General features: G+C 44.6%; 1 protein-coding gene across 1 annotated transcript in view; it reads left to right on the top strand.

Moving 5' to 3' along the window:
- Positions 1–16,622, top strand: part of lrpprc (leucine-rich pentatricopeptide repeat containing) — a 77,921-nt gene that overhangs the window by 52,364 nt on the left and 8,935 nt on the right. Inside the window, exons 26-34 of the mRNA XM_059024720.1 lie at positions 2,731–2,799; positions 3,143–3,233; positions 3,526–3,668; positions 3,910–4,045; positions 4,960–5,086; positions 7,384–7,472; positions 10,862–11,066; positions 14,809–14,954; positions 15,220–15,335. Coding sequence (XP_058880703.1) covers positions 2,731–2,799; positions 3,143–3,233; positions 3,526–3,668; positions 3,910–4,045; positions 4,960–5,086; positions 7,384–7,472; positions 10,862–11,066; positions 14,809–14,954; positions 15,220–15,335 — 1,122 coding nt within the window. The remainder of the gene's footprint in view (positions 1–2,730; positions 2,800–3,142; positions 3,234–3,525; positions 3,669–3,909; positions 4,046–4,959; positions 5,087–7,383; positions 7,473–10,861; positions 11,067–14,808; positions 14,955–15,219; positions 15,336–16,622) is intronic.

Genomic DNA, 16,622 nt, shown 5'->3' on the forward strand with positions numbered 1-16,622 from the left:
TACAGCGGGATCGGTTCTCTCGTTGACGGTGTGCTGGTGCCCCTGCTGCTCTGATTACAGCGGGATCGGTTCTCTCGTTGACGGTGTGCTGGTGCCCCTGCTGCTCTGATTACAGCGGGATCGGTTCTCTCGTTGACGGTGTGCTGGTGCCCCTGCTGCTCTGATTACAGCGGGATCGGTTCTTTCGTTGACGGTGTGCTGGTGCCCCTGCTGCTCTGATTACAGCGGGATCGGTTCTCTCGTTGACGGTGTGCTGGTGCCCCTGCTTTTATTTATTTATTTATTTATTTATTTATTTTTATTTATTTATTTTTGTTAAAATAGAGAATGAAATGCTGGCCAGCTAACTAAGAACAGCTTTTGCCCTTCAGTGAAGATGAAATATGATGCATGTTTTTAAAAGCCCTCAACGCTGGGGCTGCGAGGCTTCGTGGGAGGGTATGTAATGTGGTTTCTACTCTCACCCTGGGGCTGCAGAGGCTTCGTGGGCAGGTATGTGATGTGGTTTCTGCTGTCACCCGGGGGCTGCAGAGGCTTTGTGGGAGGGTATATAATGTGGTTTCTACTCTCACCCTGGGGCTGCAGAGACGTCGTGAGAGGGTATGTAATGTGGTTTCTGCACTCACGCTGGGGCTGCAGAGGCTTCGTGGGAGGGTATGTAATGTGGTCCTCACAACGGGATGCTTTACTGCCCATAAATATGCTTAAAGAGCCTGCTTTTCCACATGCAGGTCTTAATGGCTGTTGGTCCTTCCCATGCATTTGCAATTGCAGAGCTTAATTGCATAATGCCAACTCCCTACAAGAATTCCCTCATTGGTAGCAAGTAGTGCTGCACAAATACATTTATATGAGTATTCGGATCCAGCTCTCCACAGAAATCAGGTGAGGGCCATTGGTGTTGATTGGGCCGATTTACCATTCTGAGTGAAACAAGTGAAGAAACAGCTGCTTGGGTTTGTGTGGATTGCAGCAAAACCAATGACCCTCGCCATGTCGTCAGCACCTGGTTTCTCTGGAGAGCATGATCCGAATTGTGTAGCAAATCATTCACACAGCATTCTATCGATCTCTGTTGTACACAGAGTTATGAACCACAAAATATAGATGTGTTGTTTAATCCAGTGCTCTAATTCTCAGTGATTCTCTTAGTTTCATGGACATGGCTTCATCTTTTACTAACAGTTTAATCCAGCTGTGTTTAACTGGAACAGAATTAACCTGCCTGTCTCCTCTGAGCTGCCCCCTGCAGGCTGTCTCCTCATCCAGGTCACTGGGGTCGGGTGGAGTGAGGATGGAGCCTCTCTGCAGCAGGCATGAACACCCCACACCTGCTGATCAGAGACTAGTACAGCATGGGGTGGATAAGAGGGGGTTTATACAGACTCTGCTCATCACTCAAGCAATGTCTAGAATGAAAGTCACATTATTTTCTGGAAATTGAAGAGCAGTATTGTAAAGCACTTGACTACAGGTCACAAGACCAGTTTGGTTATTGTTCTGAATTGTTTCTGGCTATATAACTAAATGATTTTTGTATTCCTTTCTTTAAAAAAAATGGGGGCCAAACTTCAAAATCTCTTCATAATGGGGCCATAGACCAGCACCAGCCTAGATTGTTTGTGTAACTTTTTTTTGTTTAAGGCTCATTTTAACCCTTTGCGGTCCATTTATTAATCGCGCGTCAGGCACGTCAGGTCCAATTTATTTTCACACGCGCAGTTAATTTTAGACACGCTGTTTAAAAGTATTTTTTTCCACAGTCAAACGGGTTTAAAAGGCCCTGCATATCAACAAAGCACTCACTAGGCATCTCCAGCCCCGCCCCACCCTTTCGTTCGCTATAGCTTTCACCTATGTAAGAAATAAATAATAATAATAATAATAGTCGTACATACCGATCAATCATCTCCTGATCACTCGTTTTATCACCAAACTCCTCAATAATGCGATCCAAGTCATTATTTTATTACTATAACATCTCAAATAAGTATCTGCAGATCACATTTTGTGTGGGGATGTTCGTTCTCCAAGACGAGCATTATTTATATTAAGATCAGCGTTCTGTTCTGACTGTCTGTATTGCTCTAGCTGAGCTCACCTGTAACTCGAGGCCATTGAGAACCTGCCACTTCTCCCACTTACTGCGAGTATTAGCCAATTTATAAATGTACTGAATGTAAAATTTACTGTTTATTATTTGTAAGGTGTTTTTATTTTTAATTCACTTGAAAGAGAAAGCACAGTGATTTTTCAGTTCAGTTTTTTTCTTCTTGGGCTTCAGTTTTGTTTGCTACAATTAGCTTTGTTTTTGTAATGGTGAAACACAATGTTTGGCTCTGATAACACAAACACATAAGAATAGAGTAGTGATACGATTCAATGGTTATGGCAGGGAAAGAACTCATGCAGTAACAAATCAGTAAAGAAGGCAGACTAGTAAAAATGAGACCGAGTTTTGATTCCCTAAAAACTCCTTTAAACCTAGTGAAGAACTTTCAAACCATACTATATTTGTGTAGCTCTGTTTGTTTGTCGGTATGTGGATGGGAGTGGAAATGTGCTCCGGACCTTGACCTTGCTGGAACCAAGAATTTTGGACCTTCATAATAGAGTACCCCTGCTCTGTAGTCTTCATTGCTGCCTGTCAGAAACCCCTATAGTCTGTCTTGCTGGCACAGCCCTTCTGTCAGTAACCCTTCTCCGTGTCTCTCCTGTGTATCTCTGCAGACTCCGGGGCTGAGGTCTCGTCCTGGGCGGCTGCAGTGGTTTTCTGAGAAGTGCATCGCTGCCAACCAGGTAGGAGCCCCATACCACCCAGCAGTGCCATGAGCTAGTAAGAGGACGTGTAAATAGTACAGAGCCCTTGCATAGGCATTGCAACACCCCTTTGTGTGAATAGTTAAGAATGATAAAGTCCAGCTAGTTTACAGTATAAACAGTCCATATTTTGCAGAACGTAGTTTGACTAGCCCATTACATCTCACAGACTCCAGGGAGAGACTGTAGACTCCCATGCACTGTTTGACAGCAGGATCGCTCTGGTCTGTGCGGTGTTCTGTAGGGACGTGTGCAGAGCAGTGAAGGCTGTCCAGTGGAGAGGCCTGTGAGAGTGCGGCGTGTCACCTTGTTGTTTCTGCAGGTGGAGACTCTGGAGAACATGGTGGAGATGACTCGGAAGCTGTTTGAGTGCGATCGGGACGAGATGTACTACTATCTCATCAGACTCTGCAGTAAGCGGGGGAATTCCTTTTAAACGATGTAACATGACAGCTGAATAGCATGCAGTGCCACCTAGGGGCCAGATGTTGTAATTTTATAATTTAAATTGATCAGTTTGGTAGCTTAAAATTTGATCTAATGTCTTCCAACTATGCGTTCAGTGACAGTGTTCACAAAATATACTGCGGACTGCTGCAGTCGGCGACAGTAACGTGGTGCTTTTATAACGCATGCATTAGGGCTATTTTGGAGAGGTAGCTTTAGCCCTTTGAACTGATTTGCATTGGTTTCCTCCTCATTCAGAGGAAAATAATGACTGGAAGAAGGCTGAAGCCACCTGGATGAAGATGCAGGAGGAGAACATCATCCCACGGGAGCGGACCCTGAGGCTGCTGGCTGACATTCTGAAGAGCAACGGGCAGGAGGTGCCCTTCGAGGTGCCCGAGGTAGGGCTGCTTACTTTTCATTCAGACAAGTCTACCACACCCTTGGCAAAGCCCCCTCCACAATTCAGTTAAGGGCCCCAGGGGAACCCTGATTTTAGAGTTTTTAAAAGCAGAAAACCAGCTCCCCCCACAAGTGCTACTGGACACACTTGGGTTACACAGTGCAGGAAGCACATGCAAACAGAATTCTGTTTAAAAGTAAAACCAACATGACTCCCCTTCTCTGTGTGTGACCCTGCAGGCGTGGTTTGAGGAGGCTGCAGAGATGGAGAAGACGAAGGGCAAAGCCTCCAGCACCCCGGCCTCCCTCCCTGCCGACTCGCCCGTCGACTACCAGCGCCGCATCATGGCCCTCTGCAAGAAGAACATGAGCGGAGGTCACTGCTTACCTGATTTAGTTTTTATTTCTCCTTGGCGCTTTTTTTGACAACAAAAAACCTGTAAAGTTATTGAAGGTGTGCTGTTTCACTGTAGGATGTCAGATTATCGGACACTACCTGGTAAGAGGCTGTTGTGAAACACCAGAGCCATGTTTTTGACCATTAAACCAGGGTCATGTCCTAATATCTGTGCATTAGAGACCCCTTTGACATCTCCCAAAGAAGAGGCGTGGTGTTGACCCTGGTGTCATGGATACGTCCCTGGAAAACAGATGTATTATCTTTTAGCCCTTTTGCGCTGTTTAAAAGTAATTTTCACAGTAAAACACTTTTAAAAGGCACTGCATATCAACAGGACACTCAGTACTGCATCTCCAGCCCCGCCCGACTCCTTGTTCACTGTATTTTTCACATACCTCTTCATAGTAGTGCATATTGATAAATCATCTCCTGATAACTCGTTTAATCACCAAACTCCTCAATAATGCTATCCAATTCATTATTTTATTACTATAACATCTCAAAAAGCTCTGCAAATGTCCGTGATATTCTTTGAGCACTGGATGCAGAAGCAGCCATTTTGTTTGTTTATGACCGTGTTATTGCTCAGATCCACCTCCCCCTTTTTTTTTTTTTTTGTCTTCTCTCGGCTTCAGTCAGTCTCACTCGTCCATTGAAAGGTTTTCTCGGCTTTTTCCGGAGAAAAAACGACTAGAGACCTGTGCTTGATGGTTTTTTGATGATGTCAGACAGGGTCCGACATCGGACCGGAAAGGAATGGACCTGGTCCAACATAGGACCACAAAGGGTTAAATAATACGGATTCAAGGGAGAACTGTACATAATACATGTTGCGGTAGGTCCAAATCGCTTGTGTATTAATTGTGTGGGTTTGTTTTTGGTCGTTCCAGAGGCGTACAGGATCCTGTCGGACGCCGAGAGCAAAGGCCTGGCTCTCCACTCCGCTGCCTACAACAGCCTTATCAAGTCTCTGCTGGCCGAAGGCAACCTGGAGGACGCCATGAAGGTTAAAGACATGTGCGTTGACTTAATAAACCCTTAACTGTCTCATTGCAGTCCAATCGACAGCTATAGGAAACAAGCTGATACACTGGCTGGCCACTGAAGGGCTCCTGAGCAAGAACTTTGACATGGATCACATTGAACTTCTGCCACACTGCAGAGCTGCACACAGGTCTAGAAGAGAGAACCGCACTCAACACTGCAGAGTTACACACAGGTCTAGAAGAGAGAATCGCACTCAACACTGCAGAGCTGCACACAGGTCTAGAAGAGAGAACCGCACTCAACACTGCAGAGCTGCACATAGGTCTAACATGTATACTTGCGCCCATGTTTTTTATTTAAGTATGACTAATACAGTTCAATTGGGTAGTCTTTAAGTTGTAGAAAGCTACCATGTTATAAATCCTTTTGCTGTTTTTTGTTTTCCGACCACACAGCACCTTGAGAAGTTTACTAACCGTACTGAAATGCTGAGAAGGAAAGTTGGCCTCTCTCAGCAGGCATACTGATTTCTGTTTTTTGTTTCTCAGAGTAGCAGTTCATCCTCGCTGCGTTGTGCTCGCCTCGTCTCTGCACTGATCTCACTGGCACGATTCATATGAAATCCTGCCAGAGATCGTATCCGAGGCCCCCTGAAATAAAGGCACTTGCGCCAATACATTACAATGAAGCCCTGCTTTTCTTATAATATTATTATTATTATTATTATTATTATTATTTATTTCTTAGCAGACGCCCTTATCCAGCGAGACTTACAATCGTAAGCAAATACATTTCAAGTATTACAGTACAAGTAATAATACAATTAAGAGCAAGATAAATACAATGACTTTGGTACCAAAGTCATACCAACTCCCTTTGTCAGCTAATCCCAGTTAGAAACTATCCCTGTTTGATCCCTTCCTATTGAATTCGCAACTCCTTTATTTGCCAAACTTTTGAATCCAGTCTTGACCTGCTGGTTGGCACAGTGTTTTTTTTTTTTTTTTTTTTTTGTTAGAATCAGAGATTACTGCTATGACATGTGGTACACCGTTTTAATCACTGCAGAGATGCAAAGATTGAGGCATAGGAGAAGAAGTAATAATTCCTGTGTTGTGTGTAATGCAGTCGCATTTCCTAACTGGTGACTTAAGAGATCTGGACAGATGGGCAAAGGAAACATCCAAACTGAGCAATAGGACGCTTATGTGGAGATTAAGAGGATTGAGAGAAGGGGCCAGGAGGAATCCACAGGCCTGCTCTCACTGCATTAGCAAGCCCCCCCCTCCCCCCCTCCTCAAGGGCCTCAAGGACTCCAGAGTGGGATAGTCTTACCAGGCGCTGTGTGCAGGATTTTCTTGGGATTGATGAGGATAAGTGAATAGTGACACATTAGTTTACTTGATAATCTGCTCATCAGTTGCAGGGCCTAGACAGCACGCAGCAGAGCTGGAGGGAGGATGCTCACTTAGTGCTGAAAGATCGGTGGGGCTTTATTGAGTGAGGCTGGATGACAATTTGCTTTACAGTACAGTGTGGTACTTGACATGTCTGAACCTGGAGATTGACACACATCTATTGCATTTTCATTTCAGTACTGGTTGTTGAAACCACCAGTGCTCTGTACATGCAGCTCCCTTGCCAGACCCAATCCAGCAACACTAGTGTCATTCTGAGGAATGTGTTTCCCTGCCTGCTCTCTCTTGATTATAGCCGGGTTAAGTGAACTATGTTTAGTGGTCTTAAAACTTAATCAATTATATAATATTTTTTGAGACCAGCTGCAGGACATTCCTGTTTAGAATTCCAGCCCTGTATCAGAAACTTCACCTGCTCTTTTCAAGAGAGTGCCTGATACTATAGTTACAAAGACCACATGTAGTGATTTCCATTCAACGTGACACAGTGGTAAACCTTCTCTCTCTCTCTCTCACACACACACACACACACACACACACACACACACACACACACACACACACACACACACACACACATTTAACACATTTCTTTGTTCTTCTGTATTCACATGAGCCAGCATTTCTGTCCCAAATCTCTTCTTTATTCTCTTTTGTGGCTCCTTTTGTCAACCCCGTCAGAATAAAAAAAAAAAAAGGGAAATAACAAGAAACAGTTTGATGGAGGAATACAAAAGCTGTCTGGGGAGGGAGGGAGGGGAGGGTGATAAATATATATATTTTTTGTATGTGCTAGTTGATGGTCTCTATTGTTTTTTTCTCTCCTCTAATTTCACCTTGCTGCTCACCCGTTTATTATCATATCAGGTGCATGTCAGTAATTCCTTTGGAATTGTCTGCTTCTTTCAGAGCCGGGAGTCGAATCCCAGGCTTCACTCTGAGTGACACGGCCAGCAGCCTCCTCCTCATCACCCAAGTGAGGCGGGACAATCTGAAAGGTATGTCACGCTGTGTGACCTCGGCGTCACATTACTGCCTCCGGATTCTCTCACTGCTGTGCCATTCGCATCCTCCTATAAAGGAGTCCATTTAGCAAATTGCCTGCTTATCAAGAGCCTTTTGTGGGAGCTGAGAGACATAAATTACTGTACATGCATTTATAATACCAGCTTCAATAGGAATGCGCTTGTCATTTGGCCACTTTCCATTCCATTAAACACAACTTGCTTTTTCGGTTTTTTTTTTGTTTGTTTTTCTTATTTTAAGAAAGAAAGAACAGTTATCTGCAAGGATTGTTAGGCATGCAAAGTATGCTTCACGATGCAGGCGGGGCAGCATACGCTTTCAGTTTCTTTAATAGCAATATGACTTTCGATGTGAAAAAACATTTAATGTAACTGTATGTTTGTGTGAGAGCTGGTTGGCGGGGTACGGAACTGGCTAAATAGAGTCTAGATTGAAAATGGTATAAAGTATGTGCTGTTACTGTATATACTGCTGTGGAATCTGTAGCTTTCTAACATATTCCCTGGAAGCAGTTAGAAAGACATTGAGAATGTTTAGCAATTTCCCTACAGTGCGGTATTCACTGCAGCGTCTGATCTGAAATTTTAGTCAAAGTTAACCAGACACTTAATATCAGTATAGGGTGGCTGTATTTCGATTTGCTGCTTGTTACAGTTGGAGCGGATCATGTGAACGGGCCCGTGATAGGACACTAGTGACTGAGTTGAGATTTGAACCCCCTTCTCCCCCTGAGGAGCGTTAGGGTTAGGGGAGGCGCAGAGTGATTGGATTTGAACCTGAGTGGTGTTTCAATCCCCAAGGACAGGCGGGGCCTGGCTGTTTCATCTCTGCTTGAGTTTCTGTCTACAGAAGGAGGAAAGTTCTGCCCCGGGAGTGTATTACAGACAAGTTCATACTGTAGGGATGGGACATGACCGGGTTACCCCGAGATAACCCCAAAACGCAATGCAGATCACCACCCAGGAGTGCATTACAGACCAGTTCATATTGAAGGGATGGGACACGACCGGGTAACCCCGAGGTAACCCCCAAACGCAATGCAGATCACTACCCAGGAGTGCATTACAGACCAGTTCATATTGAAGGGATGGGACACGACCGGGTTACCTCGAGGTAACCCCCAAACGCAATGCAGATCACCACCCAGGAGTGCATTACAGACCAGTTCATATTGAAGGGATGGGACACGACCGGGTTACCCCGAGGTAACCCCCAAACGCAATGCAGATCACTACCCAGGAGTGCATTACAGACCAGTTCATATTGAAGGGATCAGACATGAATGTGTGTGTTTTTTTTTTTAATAAGAGCAGTAATTGTGTAAATACATTCAGTTTTTGCACAATGTGCCTTACTGCTCTTCTAAGACATTGACGCCGACGGTGATGGTGAAGAGTATAACTGCATTCCATGTTGTGGTTGGCTGTAGTTTACACAGTGTAACCCTCAAACACATGGCCTTACTGCTGTTATTAGTGTAACTGCCTTTCACATTCTGGATTGCTGCATTTAAACAGTTGTAAGTACAGGGACAAACAGCTCCAGTGTTTGCCTAAAGTCACAGCTTTTATAGCACTAAAACCCAATACCAGCAAGAGGAGGAGGAGTCGTCGTATGAATGTGATCCCTCCTGAGAGACAGTGTCACCTCTTCTCAGAATGCCCTCATGGCAGGTGTCACATCTAAAGCAGTCCCCTGACAGCTCCCTCTTTTAAAGACTGAGAAGGCAATTGAAAGAAATTATACCTCCAAACAGTGGCACTGGCATTACAGGTCACATTGTGTAGTAATACATCTGTCAGGGGGAACATTGGTTCTTTTGTTTGGTGTTTTAAATGAATCCCATTAGCTCCTGAATACATAAACGCTGCTTTGACATGAGGTTTCACCTTTCGGGTGCATAACATTTCCTCCAGCGCTGTTCCTTGGCGCACAAGATGCGCTCAGGCCATCACATTGTCTTGAATACATCTAATTTGGAAACCTACTGAATTGAAAAAGCAGTGTGTGCTGGAGGTGGGGAGCAGGCCGTGGTGCAGTGTGTGCTGGAGGTGGGGAGCAGGCCGTGGTGCAGTGTGTGCTGGAGGTGGGGAGCACACCATGGGCTGCTTTTCAGGTGATCTGGGATACTGAAGAAACCCCACAAGAATGTAAAACTGGCATTACTGTCAAGCTTCCAAAGAAGGGGGGGGACACTGGAGAGGGATCACTTTACTATCTATCACAGGGAAGGTTTTCAGCAAAATCATCCTCAAGAGACAGAATGACTGAGACAGGCCAAATGCTTGGACTACAAATAAACATCAACAAATTAAAACTGATACGAATGAACCCAAAGAAAAGCAATTCCATCACCATTAACATCAAGGCCATAGAGGAAGTGAGTGAGTTCACCTACCTGGGGAGTAGTGTAGCAATAGATGGGGACACAGAGAGGGACGTTAACACAAGAATAAGTAATGCCAACCTTCATTCTCCGTGCTAAACAACATGTGGAAGTCAAAACAAGTGGGTACAAAAACAAAATTGAAGATCTTTTAACAGCAATGTCCTCAGTGTGCTGTTATGTGGAACAGAGTGCTGGAAAATCACATCAAGAATAGCCCACAAGCTGAACACCTTCCAAAACAAATGTCTGCAGAAGATCCTCCGAATTTTCTGGCCAAGAACAATTTCAATTCAAAAGCTCCACCAAAAGAACATACAAGGCCCTAGCCTTAGCTGTTAAGAGAAGAAGATGGAGGTGGCTCAGGCATGTGTGTTGAATGACGCCAGACGCACTACCCAGGACTGCCTTACGGTGGACATCAGATGGGAGGCGGAAAAGGGGTCATCCAAAGGAAACATGGAGGAGAACAGTGGAGAAAGAGATGAGGGCATGCGGACTGACATGGGAGACCATCACCAGCCAGGCTGCAGACCGACAGCGGTGGCTTTCTCTCTTTGAAGCCTTATGTGCCACCTGAGGCACGAAGAGGATTATATATATTATACTAAAATAGGAATCCTCTGTCACTTCTTTTTTTTTTTTTTTTTTTTAATGTAGAATATATAGAAATAATAATATTTTGTGTATATGTGTAATATGTATACATGTGTGTTTATTTATTTATTGCTCAAATATGTTGTACTTTTATTCTTTTAATAGTTAATTCTTCAGAAAATACCTATAACTATCATTTTCCCCAGGGGATCATGCAGTAGTGCAACCCTTTTGAAATATTAAACTGTTTTAAAGTTTGGTACACTGCACTTTTAATACTAGTAGTAGATTTTGAATATCATGTTGCAGAGTTTGCTTGTTGCACGCTACCCTTGGTTGTAGGTGCTGCTGTAGTCTCTCACTCCCCTCTCGTTGCAGGTGCCCTGAGCATGCTGAAGGGGATGCTGCAGGCTGACCAGGTCCCCACGCAGCTGGCTGTCACCAGGCTGGTCCAGGCGCTGGGGATGAAGGGAGATGTGGAGAGCATCCAGGCAGTGGAGAGCATGATAAAAAGCCTGGGACAGTCCATTAATTTATCACGCATGCTTTTCATCAATAATACAGCCGTCGCTCACATCAAGAAGTAAGCAAACAAGACACAATGTATTTTTAATTGCATTTATTAATTCACAAAATGTTCTTGCTGTGGTTTTTTTTTTTTTTTTTTTTTTTTTACTGATCTCGATATGGAGAAATTCTGTTATTGGGTTGCTTGTTAAAAGTACAGTACATTACTTTTTTATTAGCGTTGATGGTATAAAGAAAGTTAAAGAAAGTTTTTAGTCCAGTCTCGTTTTAGAAGATGCTTGCACACTGAGCCAATGGTTGAGCTGGAACTCAGACCTATTGCAGGGTCTGCACCTCCCAGCTACACTACAGTGTGTTTAGGGTTTGTCTGCAGGGTCTGTACCTCCCAGCTACAGTACAGTGTGTTTAGGGATAGTCTGCAGGGTCTGTACCTCCCAGCTACAGTACAGTGTGTTTAGGGTTAGTCTGCAGGGTCTGCACCTCCCAGCTACACTACAGTGTGTTTAGGGTTTGTCTGCAGGGTCTGCACCTCCCAGCTACACTACAGTGTGTTTAGGGTTTGTCTGCAGGGTCTGTACCTCCCAGCTACAGTACAGTGTGTTTAGGGTTTGTCTGCAGGGTCTGCACCTCCCAGCTACACTACAGTGTGTTTAGGGTTTGTCTGCAGGGTCTGTACCTCCCAGCTACACTACAGTGTGTTTAGGGTTAGTCTGCAGGGTCTGCACCTCCCAGTTACAGTACAGTGTGTTTAGGGTTTGTCTGCAGGGTCTGCACCTCCCAGCTACACTGCAGTGTGTTTAGGGTTAGTCTGCAGGGTCTGCACCTCCCAGCTACACTACAGTGTGTTTAGGGTTTGTCTGCAGGGTCTGCACCTCCCAGCTACACTACAGTGTGTTTAGGGTTAGTCTGCAGGGTCTGCACCTCCCAGCTACACTACAGTGTGTTTAGGGTTAGTCTGCAGGGTCTGCACCTCCCAGCTACACTACAGTGTGTTTAGGGTTTGTCTGCAGGGTCTGTACCTCCCAGCTACACTACAGTGTGTTTAGGGTTTGTCTGCAGGGTCTGCACCTCCCAGCTACACTACAGTGTGTTTAGGGTTTGTCTGCAGGGTCTGTACCTCCCAGCTACACTACAGTGTGTTTAGGGTTTGTCTGCAGGGTCTGCACCTCCCAGCTACACTACAGTGTGTTTAGGGTTTGTCTGCAGGGTCTGTACCTCCCAGCTACACTACAGTGTGTTTAGGGTTAGCCTGCAGGGTCTGTACCTCCCAGCTACACTACAGTGTGTTTAGGGTTAGTCTGCAGGGTCTGCACCTCCCAGCTACACTACAGTGTGTTTAGGGTTTGTCTGCAGGGTCTGTACCTCCCAGCTACACTACAGTGTGTTTAGGGTTTGTCTGCAGGGTCTGCACCTCCCAGCTACACTACAGTGTGTTTAGGGTTTGTCTGCAGGGTCTGTACCTCCCAGCTACACTACAGTGTGTTTAGGGTTAGCCTGCAGGGTCTGTACCTCCCAGCTACACTACAGTGTGTTTAGGGTTAGTCTGCAGGGTCTGCACCTCCCAGCTACACTACAGTGTGTTTAGGGTTTGTCTGCAGGGTCTGTACCTCCCAGCTACACTACAGTGTGTTTAGGGTTTGTCTGCAGGGTCTGTACCTCCCAGCTACACTACAGTGTGTTTAGGGTTAGCCTGCAGGGTCTGTACCTCCCAGCTACACTACAGTGTGTTTAGGGTTTGTCTGCAGGGTCTGCACCTCCCAGCTACACTACAGTGTGTTTAGGGTTTGTCTGCAGGGTCTGTACCTCCCAGCTACACTACAGTGTGTTTAGGGTTTGTCTGCAGGGTCTGCACCTCCCAGCTACACTACAGTGTGTTTAGGGTTTGTCTGCAGGGTCTGTACCTCCCAGCTACACTACAGTGTGTTTAGGGTTAGTCTGCAGGGTCTGTACCTCCCAGCTACACTACAGTGTGTTTAGGGTTTGTCTGCAGGGTCTGCACCTCCCAGCTACACTACAGTGTGTTTAGGGTTAGTCTGCAGGGTCTGCACCTCCCAGCTACACTACAGTGTGTTTAGGGTTAGTCTGCAGGGTCTGCACCTCCCAGCTACACTACAGTGTGTTTAGGGTTTGTCTGCAGGGTCTGTACCTCCCAGCTACACTACAGTGTGTTTAGGGTTTGTCTGCAGGGTCTGCACCTCCCAGCTACACTACAGTGTGTTTAGGGTTTGTCTGCAGGGTCTGTACCTCCCAGCTACACTACAGTGTGTTTAGGGTTTGTCTGCAGGGTCTGCACCTCCCAGCTACACTACAGTGTGTTTAGGGTTTGTCTGCAGGGTCTGCACCTCCCAGCTACACTACAGTGTGTTTAGGGTTTGTCTGCAGGGTCTGTACCTCCCAGCTACACTACAGTGTGTTTAGGGTTTGTCTGCAGGGTCTGCACCTCCCAGCTACACTACAGTGTGTTTAGGGTTTGTCTGCAGGGTCTGCACCTCCCAGCTACACTACAGTGTGTTTAGGGTTTGTCTGCAGGGTCTGCACCTCCCAGCTACACTACAGTGTGTTTAGGGTTTGTCTGCAGGGTCTGTACCTCCCAGCTACACTACAGTGTGTTTAGGGTTTGTCTGCAGGGTCTGTACCTCCCAGCTACACTACAGTGTGTTTAGGGTTTTGCCTAACTTCAGCCAGAGGCTAATAAGATCTTGCAATATAGTTCTGAGACCGACGCTTCCACTAGAAAATCTTCACTAAGGAACCGAAACTGACTTCGGAAAACATTGCACGTTCTGTCCTAAAATTGATGCGTTTCGTTTTCTACCTTTTTATCTGTCTTTTTGTGTCGTGCAATCGTGAAGTCTAGGTAAAGTATTTCTGTGATCCAAACTGGTTTACCCTTCAGGGTCAGATAGAGATTGTAAATATTTACTGTGGTACCAGTTCTGTAGAATCGACGAGACCTTGAGAGACACCCGAATGCATCAGGTTTCCACCTGGAATATAAAGAAGAAAGGGATGTGCTGTAATAAACAATACTAGCTATGGAAATTAGTTTTTGGATTTTGGAAACTGGGGGGAAAGACGGTTGTGTTTTTCACAGCAACAATGCCCTCTGCAGTAGGTTGTTTTTGGTACAGTAAAAGCCTTACCTGAAGAGCTGGTATTATCTAGGGGTAAAGGGCTGCTTTCTCCCGGATCCTTGCTGCTAGATAAAGCCTGGGTTACCAGCAGCGGAGTGACGGGTCGATAACAATGCAACAAGGTGAACTCTCATTGCCAGCTCTCTCCTGGAACACCAGCAGTAAAGGGCATCTATATGCACTGTATTTGGAAACGTTCTCCTACCCGCATAAATATTTAACGGAATAATCTGTGAGATTGTTATGACTTTGCAGTCTGAATTATTTACTCTGCATTCCTCTAATGTGATATTTTTTTTTTTGAGGTCCACCGGACACCCTTTTAAGTAGAGTGGCGACAGTCGTCTTTGTTCAGCAGCAGAACAGCATCTGTGTCACTGCTAGTTAGGCAGGGCCTGGGTCAAAGTTCACTCTGGCAAGACATCTGATTACCCCTGAGTTTTGACCACTGAGCCATGAATCCTTTTCAGTTTGAGTTTCAGCGCTGGCTGCTTAAATGGAGTACCAGGTCCTTTTTACATTAATCCGTACTGCAATATTTATGTTAAAAATAAAATTTTCATGCCCTTATTCAGATCTGTTTAATCGTTGTTGAGTCTGAGCACTAAAAAGCAAAGCAATTAATGTTCTCTCTTCTTCCTGTTCTATTCTCAATACATCCAGCAATGATGTTGACTCAGCAGTGCAGTTCATTGAGCCCCTGTTTACTCCGGGGAGTGAAGGTCAGAGTTCAGGGCTGCAGGTCAGCAGTGTTTCCTTCGTGTTCAGGAAGGTCATTGAAGAGAGGCTGGAGCCTGCTTTGGACAAGTGTAAGTTTGAATGGTTTGTTTTAATCATGTTTCTATAGTGTGATACAGTGCTCCCTTGGGTGGTTTGTTTTAATCATGTTTCTATAGTGTGGTCCTTCAGTATTTAACTATTTGTTGATCAGCTGATTTGGTTAATTCCGTTGGGCTTTGTTCCTGTGTAGAAATCCTATGTAAATCTTCATAAGGGCCATTTGCTTCTTCACTGTTCAAAATGTATTTGTAAAGAGCGCTTCCCTTAACGTTGCTGTGTGTCTGTGTTGGGCAGTAAGCGCCATGGCAGAGAGGCTGGCAAACCACTTCGCTGTGTACAGACCAGCCACAGACCTGTTCCTGCAGTTCCTGGACACCGGCAGGACTGAAGACGCCAAGTTCCTTCTGCAGGTAAACACTCCACCGTCGTCACGGGCAACAGCACTCCACCGTATTCACAGGCAACATCTAGTCTCATCAGTGCTGGTTTCATTAAACCCTCTTTTATATAGCAAGGAAGCATATTGGTTAAGGGTGAGCCGTGACACAGCAGTGTCTGCTGCTAGTGGCAGATCGGGAGTCAGACCTTTAACAGAGGGACTCCAGCGCTGCCAGTCTTAGTGCTTCAGAGCAGCTGGGACTGTCAGGGTCTCCAGGGTGGAAGGCTGTTGAAACCCCTTCATTTTCATACAGTATTGTCCTTTTGTCATCGCGATACAGTATCAGACTCCTACTCCCTGCTGTGTTCACTACTACAGTGTTTTTAGACACACAGTGCATTGTGTACAGTAACTCCTTCTCTTGTTTCAAATAGGTTACATGTTTACACTAAAATGAAACTTGCAGTTGCAGTAAAATTGAACAAAAAAAAAGTGGGGCTTGTGAATAATATCAGCCAAGTAAGTTACAATGGAGATCTCTTTATAAGAAAGCCAAAGATTAAAGGACTTTTTTTTTTTTTGTTATATATATATATATATATATATATACACACAGATGACGTATCATCTCATTAGCAAAAAGTAGATATCATATAACAGAAATCTGTGTAGTAATCTAAATACAATCCCAAAGTGTACAGCTTGTATCATAATATGATAATAAAATAAATATATTTTCTTAACCAAATACCTCCCCCAGGGCTAGCCTTGGGCTGTGCGGGGTCCTAGGCAGTGATGATTAAGTGTGGGGTCCAGAACATCAAATGAATACTGCAGTAGCCACTGTGTCACGAAGTTAGTATACAGGTGCATCATGTAATCATATGCACATACATATACCAACGTTAAGATATGCTGAATAATATTAACAATATTAAAATGTTAATGAGTACTTGTTTCCGTTTGTTTGTTAGACTTTATCATTTTATATAATTCACAACTTCAAAGCACTCAGAATTCCAGTCTACTTCAAACATTAATATATTAACTGTTTCTAAAATGACCATGCCCATGTAGGCCTATTGAAAAATACTGTAATGCCTGACCTATAAGTGGGTTCTGACAGGTCTGCAGCGACAATAACCATGTAGAAATAAATAAATTAATAATAATAACAAAAAAAAAATCCATGTTTGACACTTGACACTGTGCAATGCCACTTTTTATATTTTCTCTACTTTTTTTTTTTCATTTCATCTTCTAAATTATGTAAAAACATACATTACAGAGACATTTTCCCAGCTGTAACAGCAAAGTC

This window comes from Acipenser ruthenus, chromosome 5, assembly GCF_902713425.1.
Source record: "Acipenser ruthenus chromosome 5, fAciRut3.2 maternal haplotype, whole genome shotgun sequence".
NCBI lineage: Eukaryota > Metazoa > Chordata > Actinopteri > Acipenseriformes > Acipenseridae > Acipenser > Acipenser ruthenus.